Here is a 15060-nt window from a genome sequence, read left to right as displayed (position 1 = left end):
GGGCTCCTGCTGTGGGCGTGGCTGTGGGGGCGGCGCGGTCTCGCGCTGCTCTTGGGCGGGGGCGGTGCCTCCGGCTACGTTGGCCCATGTGCGTCCATCCGTCCTCGGCTGAGGAGGTGGCCTGCTCGGGTTCTGTTCTGCCGGCGGGCGTTGGGCCCTTCTGGCAGGTCTCTGCTGTATGGAGGCGACGTACGCTACCCGCTTGGGGCAGCCTCTGTAGTTGGCGGGATGCGGGCCTGAGCAGTTGCAGCATGCGGCGGGCTCATCTCTTGTCTTCTTGGGGCATTCTGCCGAAGCATGCTCCAGTAAGCATTTTACGCACCTTGCTGTGTGCGAGCAGTTACGGGACCCATGCCCGAAGTCTTGGCACCTGTAGCACTGGGTGCCGTGCTGTAAGTGGTTGCTCCTGTGCTTCTGGAGGCGAATTCGACAGTGGCACAGGTATTTGACGGCCGCGCGCAGCTGTCCCATGTTGACTTCCTTATTGAAGTGCGCTAAGTATAAGGGATACTCAATTGAGGCGGTCATCTTGACCACCTTCACTGCTGGGAATCCCTGCGATTCCAGGTCTGCCTTGATATCTTCCACTTCTACGAGCGGCAGGCCCTTGATGACGGCCTTTTTCATCTTTTCTGCTTCGGCCGTGAATGTGTGGAAGCCGCGAGCCTCCGCCCGCAGTCCATTGGTGAGGGCGCGATGGTCCTCCATCGTGCGCACGAAGATGTTGGCCGTGCCGCCCCTGTTATACCTGAAAGTAAACAGCTTACCAGGCCCCAGATGTCCTTGCACCGCAGCTGTGATCTGCGCGTGTGTCATATTCCCCAGGGTCATCACAACCGGGGGAACGCGGTCTCTCCTGCCGGTACCTGCGGGAGAGAAAGATAAATTAGTGTTGGCACGCTTCATACGCGGCGCGCCGGCGCCTTCGCTTACCTCGGGCAACTCTTCAAATCGGTTGCCACACTGGAGCGGTTGTGGTCTCCGTGGGGACATGGGCCTCTTCACGGGGTTGGACGGCCTCGTCCAGCCTCCATCCTGGGGGGCAGCCGTCTCCATCGGCTGCTGCGGTCTCGGGGGCGCCACGTAGGCCGACGCTGGGCCTATCGGGGGGCGCGTGGGGGCAGGACTGGGTCCTGCTGCCCAAGAGGGGCCTGCTGCGGGCTCCGTCATCTCCGTTTCATCGGGCGTGGTGGCAGTCGTGGTGGTGGATGGTCTCCGGGTCCTTGGGTCCTCGGGGCGGGGCTGTGGTGCGGGGACCGTATAGCGCACGGTCCCGGTCTTGGTGCGATGCGCAATTTGGCGAGCGCCGGGCGGTACCACGACCGGGGAGTCCTCGTGGTCAATGGGGAGCATCCGGGTCGGGAACATGGTCATCTGTGATGAACGGTGACTCCTCTTAAAAAGGGAGCACGTCTCGGGTGCTTGCGGGCGGTTTGTGGGGGCCAGCGTGGATCTTCGTAAGTTGAGTGTTTTGCGTGAAAGATTGCCTTGATAAAGGCAGTTGGGTGGGCGCGAGCGCCTGTTCAGTGGGCCGGCGGGATTCCTCCGGCCGGCAAAAGTAGCGGGGCCTGGCTGAGTGCACAAGCCAGACAAAAACGCTTCTGTGGTTGTGTCACAAACCACAAAAAACTCTCTCCTCCTCTATCCTCTCTCCTCTATCTATCCTCCTATCTATCCTATCAACGGTTTAGCCTATAAGCAACGTATAAGTTATGTTATAAGTTTAATACCGTGTGAGCCCCAATGTACCGCGATGTTTTGATCACAAAGCATTATGTTAAAAATTAATTTTAGTATGAAATTTTGATATAAAAACACACCCTGAAGTTATTTAGACAGTTAACAGTGATAAAAAAAATTACTGGAATTCCTTAATGAAGAATAAAGAAAATCTCCAGACAAAATGCTTACCTAGACCCACGGTAGACATACAGAGCACAAATGACGTCACGCACCCATCTACCTCTTATCGCTTATGTTACGGTTTTGATCGTTTTGGGGGGCTAAAGAAAATTCTAATTTGGAGTATTAATTTAAGTATGAAAAACGAACTTAAAAAGAGGTATGTTTGAATGTGGACATTGATAATATATATTTTTTTTAAATGGACTCAAATTCCTTATTGGGGTATGTTGCGAGGCTGAAGGTAGTGAGGAGGGGAAAGAGATGGGGAAGAGGAAAGTGGGGAAGTACCTGGCTATTCAGACCTGGTCACCAAACACGACCAAGGCCATTTCAAGCAATGTTTAAAGTACAACGTTTAAGATTTGTGAAAAATAACACAAATAAAATTCAAATGCGCCTTACTCCTCGACCACGGAGGCCGTCAACCTTCTACCTTCGGTCACAGAGCAATGCACGCCCCTGTTATCGAGTTACATTGAATCCGCGCCTAACGGGTTCCGGTTGGCTTTTACGGAAGCGTTGTGCATGATTAATACGATCGGCCAAAAGAAATAACAAATATTTTGTCAAAGTGAATATTATAATGAATTTAGTACTTGCCTGCCTTACAATGTTTACTGAACGACACCTACTGCGAAATTTCGTGGTGTCCTTGTAGATATTGTGTATTTGAATACAAACAGCGTTTAGTTTGGGCTGCGTTTACCACTTTTATTTATTCACATGAAAATTACTGCACTCGATAATATTATTTGCAAAAATTATAAATAAATAGTAGGTAGGTACCTCCAGCTTTCCAATCACATTAAGTTAATGCCTAATTCTCATGAATAAAAAAAAGTATATGGGAAGTGATTACTTCTACATTTTGTGAATTTACTTGCACATGTTGAGAACTTAATTGTACATTTTTTTTAATTTACTTGTACATTTTGTGAACTTACTTGTACATTTTGTGAACTTACTTGTACAATTTGTGAACTTCCTTGTACATTTTGTGAACTTACTTGTGGTAGGGAGACGAGATGGAGTGCATCAAAACTTACAGCGCGGTCTTGCACATTCATGAACACTTCTTCACTTCAATTCACATCGCTGTATGAATTCACATACATACAGCGTCTCGTACAGATCACACAGCGTCTAATGATTAAAGATCCATTTTAGTATATTTTGAATCGAAAGTTAGTCAACTCGTAGACAAAAATATATTTTTTTACTCTTTTTAAATAATTAACTCAAGTATTTAAACAATGTATAAGCTTTGGAATAACCATGATCCTGAATCTTGGCTTAAATTAAATGTCGTCAAAAGACCTCAATATTTGAAAATCTGTCTTCAACTGTTCACATGTTAAGTCATTGTAAATATTTATTTTTGTAATCACCATACTTAAGAGTCTAATCAGCGTGTAAAATATTCCTAGTATTTAAGCACTAAGGTAACGAGAACACTTCAGTATGTTTTTCGGTTCCGGTGCACATTGAAGTCGAAGTTTTCTCAACAATAATAACAATGAATATGTTTGAAATGATTCTGGTGATGTTTATTTGTTATTTTGGATCTTTTTCGAAAACGGTACTATTTTTTATGAATATATTAAGCTTTACTTGGTGTTTTAAAAATTAATTTTAGTATACATAATATCGAATTCCGCAAGTTCTAGACAATTTTGTTTCGATAGCAAAATACCCAGAATTTTTTATGAAAATATTTGAGATTTAATTGAATCTCAATATCCCATTTAATAACTTTTCTTGATAAACCACTTTAAAGTTAGAAAATGATAAATCTTATATTCGATGGGAGGACAAATTCCGCAGAATCTTGTACCGAATATCCGATGTAAAGTCTACTGTTTCCAGATCTTATTCATCGAATTCCGTTGAAGATATTATTTGTATTTTGATGGATACCTTGTTTTCATACGTTTAACTATTTATATATATTCATTAAATAAGAAATAAATATAATATAAAATCTAAACAACATAAACATTTCATAACAATCTATAAAAAAATATTTTTACTTTTAATCTATACGAAATAAGAGATTCATAACACAATAGCTTTAAACATAAAATAAATATTTATTATATTTCTTAAAAATCTAATGCGAACAATTTCTTTCAGCTAGTAAAATATTATAATCAGTGAATTGCATTGAACTTAAATAATATAATATAAATAATAGAGTGACTGTCTAATATTTAACAGCTATAGATTTACTCATTTCAATAACATTGCTAGCTGTTGATAGTTCAATTAAAGCACCTAGATGAATCTTGAAATTCCAAACAGGAAAGTTTAGCAAAGTGTATAATGCAGTTGTTCACTGTTACAGTTTTTACTGTATCTTATAAGCAGATTTCTGCTTCAAGGGGAAAAATTTAATTATACATTGTAAAATAATTATGAAAAAATGTTAATCTGTTTTATTTTTTGGGAATAATAAGAAAATATGTCGATATTTCTTAGAATGTTGTTGAGATAATATCTTTGCATATTATTTCACTAAAAAATGTTAGTGATTTTATTAGTTTTCTTTCAGGTCTTCGTTGCAGGCAAACCCACACTGATAATGTCTATCGGAAGTGTCGTGGAAATCCCTACACTCTTTTCCACCTACAATTCCGTGTTTGAGGACATGGATCCCTCCCTTGTGGCGATCGAAGGACCCACAACAGTCGAGGATTCCATCTACCGTGGAGGACTCTTCGATCCCGTACCAGAAGAAATCGTCCTCGCGCCAATAGTTCACCCCGATGTTGGAGCTCTGGATCCAGAAACCGCAAGAATCGTCCCAATCCAAAGGCACTTAGCACCATATGGAGCTCCTCCATCTCCTATTCTCCACGCGGCTAATATCGAGAGATCAGATCTGCTGCAGTATTCGGCCCCTATTTCTAACTCAGCTTATGCATCCCTAGGAGCTCCTATCACCTACACGTATGAATCTGAGGACATAATAGTCGATTATGGTGACGTAATATCCGCTCCCATAGATTTTTCGTTTACAGATTGGTAAGCCCTGATTTAATGTGATGATTTCCATCGAATCGATACGTCCACCATAACACAGGGAAATCTCTAGCATGGTGGGTGAAAGCGCACCAAAAATGTACACAAAATCTTAACATTTATTTTATTTTAAAAAGTTTAATATGATGAATATAGTTTCATGGGCAGCAATAAACACCAATTTCATAAATTATGTGTGAACATGTTAAATAATTTCATTCACAGTTCCTACATAGCCATCTTTGGAATCTTACAACTTAGATATCAAAAGTTCTAATTTACTATCAACTAATCGGTAAACGGGCAAATCAGGGGGGTGGCAATTCAACACACTCGTGAAAAGTGATATAAAGTCATGAAAAGAGATCAAAATAAACTTGGTTACGTTAGGTTAGGTTTATAGGCCTTTCATCACCTTCTTTTCAAAAGTGTGTTGAATTCTGTGTCATGATTTACCGTAGAACCAAAATAATCATTTTAAAGTGGTCAAAGCCAAAATATATTTTATTAAATGATTTTATAGCCCTCATTTTTCATCACACAATACAATTCAACTTAGTAACAATAATAACCGTTATAACAAATATGTATATATTTATATTGTACCAAGATGCCGAAAATAATTGTTAATTATAATGCAGATATTATCCATTTATCATAAATTTTAAAAAATAATAACAGTTTTAATATTATCATTTTGCATTTCTACACTCAATCATTATGGTATAATTTTTTTGTTCTTTCTATTGATATTTCTATCTACAATCAGTATGGTATAATTTGTTGTGCTTTCTATTGATATTTTTGTATTATTAACAAACTAACTATAACTAAACACCGAATACAATAATTTATTATAATGCAAAAAAATGAGGAAATCTTGTAACAATATATTGTGTGTTTTTATTTCCCTTTATTCTATACTAAAGAAATGGCACCATTGGGAAATGAACACCATTTATAAAATATTTTAATATTGAAATATTTATATTTATGTAGGTTCAATTTAACTTCCTACATATCACTTTTATTTTCTTGTGATAAATACCCACGGGGGATTCAAATGGCGTGTATTCATATGTCATGTACTAAAAATAAGTAGTAGGTAATAATGTATTGAGATACTAATGTACGCATGTAAAAATTAAATTCTGATAAAATATTAGCTGGCTTTTTCCATTCAATAAAATAATTACGTCCTTTAGGCATGACTCCGGACCCATCACGGGTTCAAAATCTGACGTGGAAAAATAACATTTTATTGTTTATAGAGGTTACATATTTATAGAAGTTACATATTTATATAGGTTACAATATTTCAGATTCAATCTTTTTACTGTGTTTATGATCCTTTCGTTCCTATTTGGAAGATACTCTCTCACTTCATTCAACACTCAGAATCGATACGTGGCTATAATGGCTTTATCTGGGTTTAGTGACCAGGTCTGATTAGCTAGTTCCCATTATTTACTATTCCCCTCCCATTCATCTACATATGTACTTCAACAGGCCGTAGTTCCATTGGCTCCTGCAGTTTTTAGCAGGATTCTTGTGCAACATCACGAATGCGGTGAACATTATAAAATACAATATTCAATATTCAACTGCGCTTGGTGAATTATAATATTCAATCGGCAAAGGATAATTATCCCAACGTATGGGGTAACACTACGCCGTAATTAGCGTTTCATTTTAATTTATGTTTTGTGTTTACATTGTTGGTTTTACATTTTTGTTTTACATGCGGCGGTTTATTATGAACTTACATATTTTGGGCCATAACCTCCCCCATCCGGGGGTGGCAAGTTCCTCAACCCTACACCACTTGCAGTTACTTTAATACAATATCTGATTCTGTTTTATCTATCTCTGTACTTTACAATAGATGAATTACGGATTTGTGCTGTACTTTGCTAAATTAATGTTTTCAGTTATCATCAATTACGCCATACCTTTATTTTTAATCATTACTCAAATATGTACAAATACTAATCCATCTTTCATATTGTGTTTCTAATTCGTGAAATGCAGGACCCTCGAGGATCTATATTTTTAAAATATAAATACGCTTATTTTTTTTTAAATAGAGAGCTTTGAAGAAATAACCATCTTTTATTTATAACATAGGGCGGGAATGCGGTGGGTCTCCTTGAGTGCTACTTCATGTTCATTTGACCATTACATAACAAAGAAAAGTATCTTAGAATCAAGTACGCACCTATTATGAATTTATTCATTTCGATCAAAAATAACAAGATGTTAAAAAAAACAATTAATTTTTTAAAATATTTATTTTTAAAATTCATTTCATTCCATTGAATTATCCTCCAAGCCAGTGCAGACGGATTGTATAAACGATTCAAAAACAAAACCATTACAATTTTAACAATCTTGGAGATTGCCGAATCGTTGATTTCATCTCTGAATTAGTTCATATCTACCAGGCGTGCACGGCATAGGGGGAGATGACAAGTCCTGGATGAGCCAGGGGAACAGCGGCGATATGGGCTTCATGAACTACGGGGACGGCCTTAGCTCCGTGGTAAACCGCGGTGTATTGGGAGGAGATGGCAGCGGGGGCGTGGGCCACGAGGGGGGCGTGGATCAGTGGGGCCGAGTGGAACACGGCCACCGAGGGGGCAGCGGCGTAGGCCAGGATGGCGTCGGGCTTGGGGGCGGGCGCCGGGACGGGCTCGGGGGCGGGGGCGGCCAGAGTAATGGCCAGGAGGGCTGATAATACCACCTGGAACAAGAAAAGCATTTACTATTTACAAAAACACCAAGTTCTCTCATGCTGCAAGATATAACGCCGGATCCCATGGAACTGAAGGACGTCAGGATACGTTTGTAGCAACCATCAAACTCCAACCATAAAAATAAGATAAATAAACCATAAACCAAAGATTCGAACGCTTCAAACAACTATATCTTGAAACACATTGACAGTGTTCCTCGAGGATCGATATCCCGTTCAATGTAATTAAATTATTATTTACACTTCTTGCTTAAATTATGTGGTTATAAAATAGTTAAGCTATTTGTTATAGTGGCTCGTAGCACGGACTCGTCTCAAGTATTTGTTTTAATCGGTTGTACCATGTCCTGCTGGCGCTTTTAGGCGTCAACTTCCATTCACTTGCCTTTCCTTCGTCCATCCATTCTATAAGTTCAAACCATCTAAACATCCCTTTTTAATCCATTTACACTCCACGTTTATAATACTGCTCTGTATAGTTGTGGTCCTGGGGTATCTCGTATTTAATTTTGCATGAAATTAGCTACATGATTTATCAGGTTTTCATCAAACGAAGCTAATATCAAGATTACGGAAAAATATTTAATTCATCAAACTTAATCAAGAAAATTTTAATAGTTGCTTTTTAAATTAAATCGAATTTCTTAGAAATTATGGAGAATCGATAACACTAACCAGGAATTTATTCGTAAATAACTCCTCTAAATCATTGTAAGTACACCATTGAATCCACCATACGATCTAGTTACCTATTCTACAAATAAAGTCCGTGTGCAAGTACACAACGTACGCAACATCAATTATTTTTGCACATGCGAAAGACTACCAAGGCCATAAAATGTATTTTTCCACAACACGTTCGAAGGTTCTTTAAAATCTGCCAATAATATCTTTTATTATTATGTATCTCGGGTGCCTGAGAGCCTATGTAAATAATATATTAGCAATGCGAAAGACTTGACAGTGAATTGATAACTTCTCAAACCATTCATGCTTATATCTAAAGAACGGATTCAATATCTAAACGTGTTTGGATATTTTACATGAATGTCGACCATAAGATTTATAGGTAAAGAAGTTGCGTTGGGACCGTAGATGGATAATATTATGTGGTCGGTACTATTTACGCAGATGTAAAATGGACGCTAACTGGTTTCCGATTATAGAGAGACACAATTTACATGGCGGATTGGCAGGTTAATAAATAACTTGTCGTCGATTTCAAGTTCAATGTAAGAATAGTTTAACGTGGGATGTGAAAGGTATGTCTAAGCTTTAAAACTCAGATTTTGCTGTTGTGTCATTTTATTGCTAACAAAGCTAAAATAGCTCTAGGGAGCCAACGAATACCAAAGGATATAAATAATCAGGAGGTATGCTTCTTAAAAAAAAGATTACTTTTTGAAATATTAGGGAACTGATCGCCTTTTAGAGAAATTTACTCACCAATTGTGTGTGTTTATTTCTACTTTAAGATGTGTTTTCATGGTGATAACATAAGAAAGTCAGCTACAATAATTTTAATTTATCCGTTCGGTCGTTCGATCAGTGAGCATTTTGAATCTTTATTTTAAAACGAAAATAATTTCTAGAATCTTTAATTTTCTTTTCGAAGTTTATAGCCTACAGTCTTAACTGGAATCTATGACAAAATCTGCCCAAAAAAACATTTGAAGAAAAACAATTTTTTACGGGCATAAACACAAGACTTGGGTTTGAATTTTACAAGTCGTTTTCTCAGTATCTATGGCGCCGAACGGACTGAAATTTTGGAATCGTACTAAGAATTATAGTCTTAACTAAAATCAACGACAAAATCTGGATACACAAACCTTTGTAGAAAAATAAAATACACAAATGAAAGAATATCTTTGTTTTAAACCACTTTATTAATAGGTGTCAAGTCATAAAGTGGTTTAAAACAAAGATATTCTTTTATTTATGTAATAATGTCAAGCCACAAAGTGTTTGCTTCCTTCGATAAAAATAAAATAATTTAGTGACACATATACAAGACTTATATGTATAAAGGTGAATATAAAAGAGAATAGGATTTGAAGTACTTATTATGATTTTTGGTTGATTTATATTTTATGGAAATTGAATAGTATGTATGGAACATTTACTCACCAGTTTGAACATTTTGGTCTGTGTTTTGCTTGTCTAACTTGATAAGTCACTACAAAGTCTCCTCTGCAACTGCTGCCTAGGAAGTACTTCCTCTAGCTTTTATAGTCCACCCTTCTGGGCAAAGGCTTCGCTGGTAAGCCGGTCTAACTGCATCGAAGGTTCTAGATGCGACCGATGCACCAGCAAGGTGCATTTTTTCATAGAAAAGCAGACAGTAAAGGCACAGCGCGCAAATTGCACATCCTTGTTGGGTGGAGTCAACAGAACCTCGTTATAACGAAGAAACCAAAAAAGATTTTTTTACTTCTTTGTTCTTGAAATGGCAAAAATTGCAAGAAGATCGCCGTTCAAAGCTGTTATTTATATCTACTTAAATTATAGAGGCTCTTCATCGATTCAAAAATCTATAATATGATCTATGTCTCGGTCACAACAAAAGAAGCGACAGATACAAAATAACTTAACTGATAATCTGAAATAGAAAAAGATGCCCTTTCGTATGACTTATCTGCAGTGTAAACTGCCGTGAAAATAGCCAACCTTCGATAAGAAAAGGCATAAGAAAAAGAAGACGACTCTAAACTTAAAACATTGCTTTAAATCAAGTGAATCTTGTCTTATATCTACACTGATGGAATAAAGAATATATATGAAACGTTTTTTGAGGAAAACTATTTTAGATCAGAATCTCGAATAAAATTCTTCGTTTTAACCAACCATTCGTTGTATGCGTGTTTATTATAAAGTAGGCCTCCGTTGTAGCAGCATTTAGCTGTGGTCCCTACAAGAATAATAATCATACCGAACCCGTTTGCAGCCATCGGATTTCTGCAAAATAAATAAATATCCCGTCCAAAGTTTCGTTTATACCACGTTAGTAACTTTCAATAAAAGTCACCAAGAAACCATCAACGTTATTTATTAGGTTGAATAATTTCAGACATAATTTTCTTATATTTGATACAACAAGTTTAAATTAATGTTCTACGCTATTTTTATGTTAGGTGCTAGGCAAAAATTAAAACACGAACAATGAATTTAATACGAAATATGGAATAAATAATAAAACATGAAAATATTATCAGGCGCAAAAAGATTGAAAAAAAATATGAAGGGAAGTAAATTAATACTAATTCTATGAGATTAAATATCAACACGATTCTATGTGACCATTTTCACGTCGATAAACATTTTATTTGAAAGATGTAATTTTTCTAAAATCAAGGACATTTTTTTACCAACCGTGAGTACAGCGCGCGATCACCTACCTTCTCGATTAGACACAAATATATAAGTATAATTTTTACTTTACATGTGAATATCTGTGTGTTCCAAGAAACAAAAACTATGTAATGAATTATGGGCTCTACGAGTAGCTTCTGTAAGTTTGCTCACATTTTTCATCATAGAATATCTAGATAAAGTTTAGATACTATTTGCTATCGAGCTTTGAACTATTAGTCCAGTGCAAGTAGCGCCAAAAAGTGGGTCGCGATCGTAATTATTCCGGTAGTCCCAATTTTTTTATATGTTTTATAAACTGATCCCCTGATGTAAAATCTGAGTTTCCGACCTTGGCGCACCTGTGCTCGCGCCGCCATTTTGAAAAAATAGGCCAAAATCGCGGCAAAATCTAGTTTTTTCCAAACCCTTCTCCTTCCTCTCACGCTTTTGTTTTCTCCTAAAACATTTCCAAAAATGGCGGTCTTATAAATCCTATTATATTGTATAATCATAAAAAAATCACCAAGAGGTAGATTACTATAACATTAAATTTGTCGGTATCAAAAGGTAAATAAGAGCTTTCAACATAGCTAATAGTTAATTTTTAAAAAAAGGACGTGAAAAAATGAACAGAAACAAGTTCGTTTTGCCTGAAACGCCTACATAATAAAGTGCACACTCGTTTTAAACAAAGAGTGAATGTGGTATTTTTTCAAGGATCAAAACATAAACGCGGAAATAAGACAATGGCGAAAAATTCGATAAGAAGAAAAAACAAATTATTAAATCATGATATTAATATGTATCTATTTTTTATTTAAAACTTTTTTAAACATAATATAATTCTTCAATATCACTTGCAGGTTGCACTTTGATACTTGTCTATCTTACTAGTGCAGGGGCAGGCAAAGAGGATGGGTTGCCACACAATTCTGTCTTGGGTCACATTCTTTGCTTCATTCACATTCATAACTATTCTCATACCTACTCTTGTGTTATCCTCAAAAATTTACATGGCCTACTTAGTATTTGATTCACTTGGCATGTCTTCTTCAGGCATCACCGACTTCTTCTACTATTCACTTTCACTTCATAATGTATTCTCCTTGCTCCCAAACTCTCCAACTTCTCCAAATCATCAAGTTTTCCCTTCTTAATCATATTCATTACGCTTATGGCAATACTCAAGAGGAATTTTATGATGGTGAAGTATGTTTGAATTTGTATAAATATTTTAAATTAATACGATGGTACCTCGAAAGAAAAATAAATGACAGTGACAAGATACACAGACAAGGGACGAGAAATTAAAAAAATATTAGATTGTCAGCGCGGAAAAAATCATGCACACAGAAATATCTGTGTATGTACCAGGCCGTCTTTGTAATAAAATTCTGAAAGAAATAATTGGTTTTAAAAATATGTTTAATTTTATTAAAAAAATATGAACGTGCATCTTCCCCCTCATTGTAATTGAAAACAGCAGGTATTATTTTCTTTAAATATTAGCACACACAATCATGGTAGAAAATTAATGAAAAAAAACTGTAAGCAAGCATCAAACTCTCGGACCTACCCGCCAACATCTCCCTGTATCGATCCTTTGTGCCTGATGCACGCCCCCGGATGTTTTTTTAATAGCATATACTTGATAGTTTATATTCCCTATCTTCCGACATCTTATCTGTGATCTTACAAATAGGATCGTCTACACGAAAAACTTACCGGCTCCATTGTAGATCAATTTTCCTTCCCGTGCCCTGTTCTTATCGATTAAGACGATGCACTACGTCGTGTAATATTTTAAATTGAGCCGCTATCAATAACAACCCTTATGTAGATGGCGATAAGGTTTAAATTCCCACCACTATCCGCCTGTTTTGATTTATGCAAGAAGAAAACATTGCCAAAAAGTGTCTTTTACTTTATTTTGTGGGTTCAGGCATAAATATTTAATTTTTTTGCGATCATTTTATAAATAACTTAATTTTCCACATTATACAATAAAATCATAAATGAAAATGGGTTCGTAAGTAGGAGATTTTGAACTTTAAAGCAGTTTTCATAGGCCTTTACATTATTTTTTTCTGGGCTTATAAAAAGACTTTATCTTTATTTAATATTTACCTTTAAAAAATACTCGATTATTTTAAAGGCCAAGATGTATTTTACTCGCAGTATTTAATTAAAGCATCTGAAACATTTCTAGGCGACCAAATTTTCAAACCAAAAATACATGATTTTGCATTACTACGTATGGCATCGCCTTAAGCATAATACTATCTTTTAAAGCTTCAACAACAGGTCATAGGAATACATTGAATGAAGTCATTTGCTTAAAAATATTGTTTTCCACTTATTAGTGCATTCTTACATACAAACATAGTGGATTTTACTCCATAATCTATCTGGATTTCACCCTTCTGACAATTTACATTTTATTTATATATTTGTTTATTAGTATTTTTTTTTATCTGAACGCTCATTGGGATTTTTCATACATAGACAAAAAAATTATAGACAACTTAATACAATACAGTGTTCATGCTCTTACTATCATAATAATAATAACATAATTACAGACTGACACGGTTAAGGATAATTGCATATCTGCATGTGTATTTACTTTTCAAAGGAAGCAATGTTATTAAAATTAAATATGTCGACAGAGCGACTCTCTTTCCCCACACTGGATTGGTAATCAGAAAGATGTAGGTTCAATTCCCGTCGGCGGCATGTATTTTTTCTCGGAAGATTTTTTTTAAATTTTGTATTTCAGGCTTAAAATTGTTTAAAAATGATAAAAAAATCAAAAACTTAAGAATTAAAAAGTTAAAAAGCAAGTATTGTTCGATTACGAACCGAAAATGGGAATTTTCCAAGTTTCAATTATATGAAATTTGCATTGTATTCGACGAAGTGCAAAAATCGGGAAACATAAATTAGTTTTTAAAACGATTAATATTATTTTGATCGGGGTGGAAAGTAAGCAGAACGCCAACATTATTTTTCGCTTTAAATCTTTATATTCTTGTTTGCCTATTTGCGATTTTTTTAGGTATTCGTGATAAGACTAGTACAATATTAGTGCAACTTTTAAAATCGCTCAAAATTTCATCATAAAAACATAAACCCACAATTTGTTATAATGGTAGCAAAGCTCCAATCGGGTTAAACGCAGATGAATTTACATTTAAGTGATTTAGTATCATAACAGTTTGATTACAATATTCAACTTCTGTATAGTAATGTAAATAGAGCAATGGAGTAGTTGATGACAGCACAACAATCACACATAAATCCATTTCATTGAAGTGATCTCCTGTTCTTTGTGAAGGCGCTTGCGGTTTACTGATTATTACAATCACTGACCTCATGGATAATGATAATAATTATTATTAGGATATGATAAATATCATTATATTTATCTTAATCGTGTAATAAGAATAAGACTATTCATTCATAAATAATACATAAGGACGGTTTGTTTCACAGAATTTGAACAATTCATCAAATTGCATTGTTGATTTTTAAGTTCAATGAAGGTTTTATTCAAGTTCTGTTATTATTTCAGTTTTTTGAAACAACTGACCAGTACTGATATAATAACAGAACTTGAATAGAAATTTCACAGAACTTGAATAATAACTTTGAAATTTGATGAATTGTTCAAATTTTGTGTAACAACCCATCGTCAATATTGGATACGTTACATAAGTATTCATTAGGTATTAATGGTTTTTAAATAGTTATATATGTCGTAATTACAATCCATATAGATATTTTATTTTAAAAACATTTTTTAGTATGAATCATCACATATTTACGCAATTCAGTTTTAATTTGTTTATATTTTCTCCTAATTTTATTTCCTTTGGTAATTTGTCAAATATTTTCTCCGTACATCATGGACTTTTGACCTTGGGTTTTTTTTCTGAAAATTGAAATTGATGTGTGGCCATTAATTAGTTTACAAATTAAAAATATAGCATTGAAGTAAATAATTCGTGACACATATTTAACTT

General features: G+C 35.8%; 2 protein-coding genes across 2 annotated transcripts in view; one reads left to right on the top strand and one right to left on the bottom strand.

The window, feature by feature from the left end:
- LOC149422547 (uncharacterized) overlaps positions 1 to 5602 on the top strand; it is a 60606-nt gene extending 55004 nt beyond the window's left edge. The window contains exon 2 of the mRNA XM_089633357.1: positions 4457 to 5602. Within this exon, the coding sequence (XP_089489483.1) occupies positions 4457 to 4933 (477 nt within the window). The 3' untranslated portion in view covers positions 4934 to 5602. The remainder of the gene's footprint in view (positions 1 to 4456) is intronic.
- A 1655-nt stretch (positions 5603 to 7257) lies between these two features.
- On the bottom strand, positions 7258 to 9878 carry LOC149422546 (uncharacterized). Its single transcript, XM_089633358.1, has 2 exons — positions 9812 to 9878; positions 7258 to 7669 (listed from the first exon to the last, which is right to left on the bottom strand). Exons 1-2 carry the CDS (start codon positions 9821 to 9823, stop codon positions 7364 to 7366), a joined length of 318 nt encoding a protein of 105 aa, XP_089489484.1. The 5' UTR covers positions 9824 to 9878; the 3' UTR covers positions 7258 to 7363.
- Between the last annotated feature and the right edge of the window lie 5182 nt (positions 9879 to 15060).

The sequence above is a fragment of the Hesperophylax consimilis genome, chromosome 7, assembly GCF_061612785.1.
Source record: "Hesperophylax consimilis isolate HC1 chromosome 7, BYU_Hcon_1.0, whole genome shotgun sequence".
Lineage (NCBI taxonomy): Eukaryota > Metazoa > Arthropoda > Insecta > Trichoptera > Limnephilidae > Hesperophylax > Hesperophylax consimilis.
Note: the sequence above shows the minus strand (reverse complement) of the source record. Positions and strands in the feature narration are given on the sequence as shown.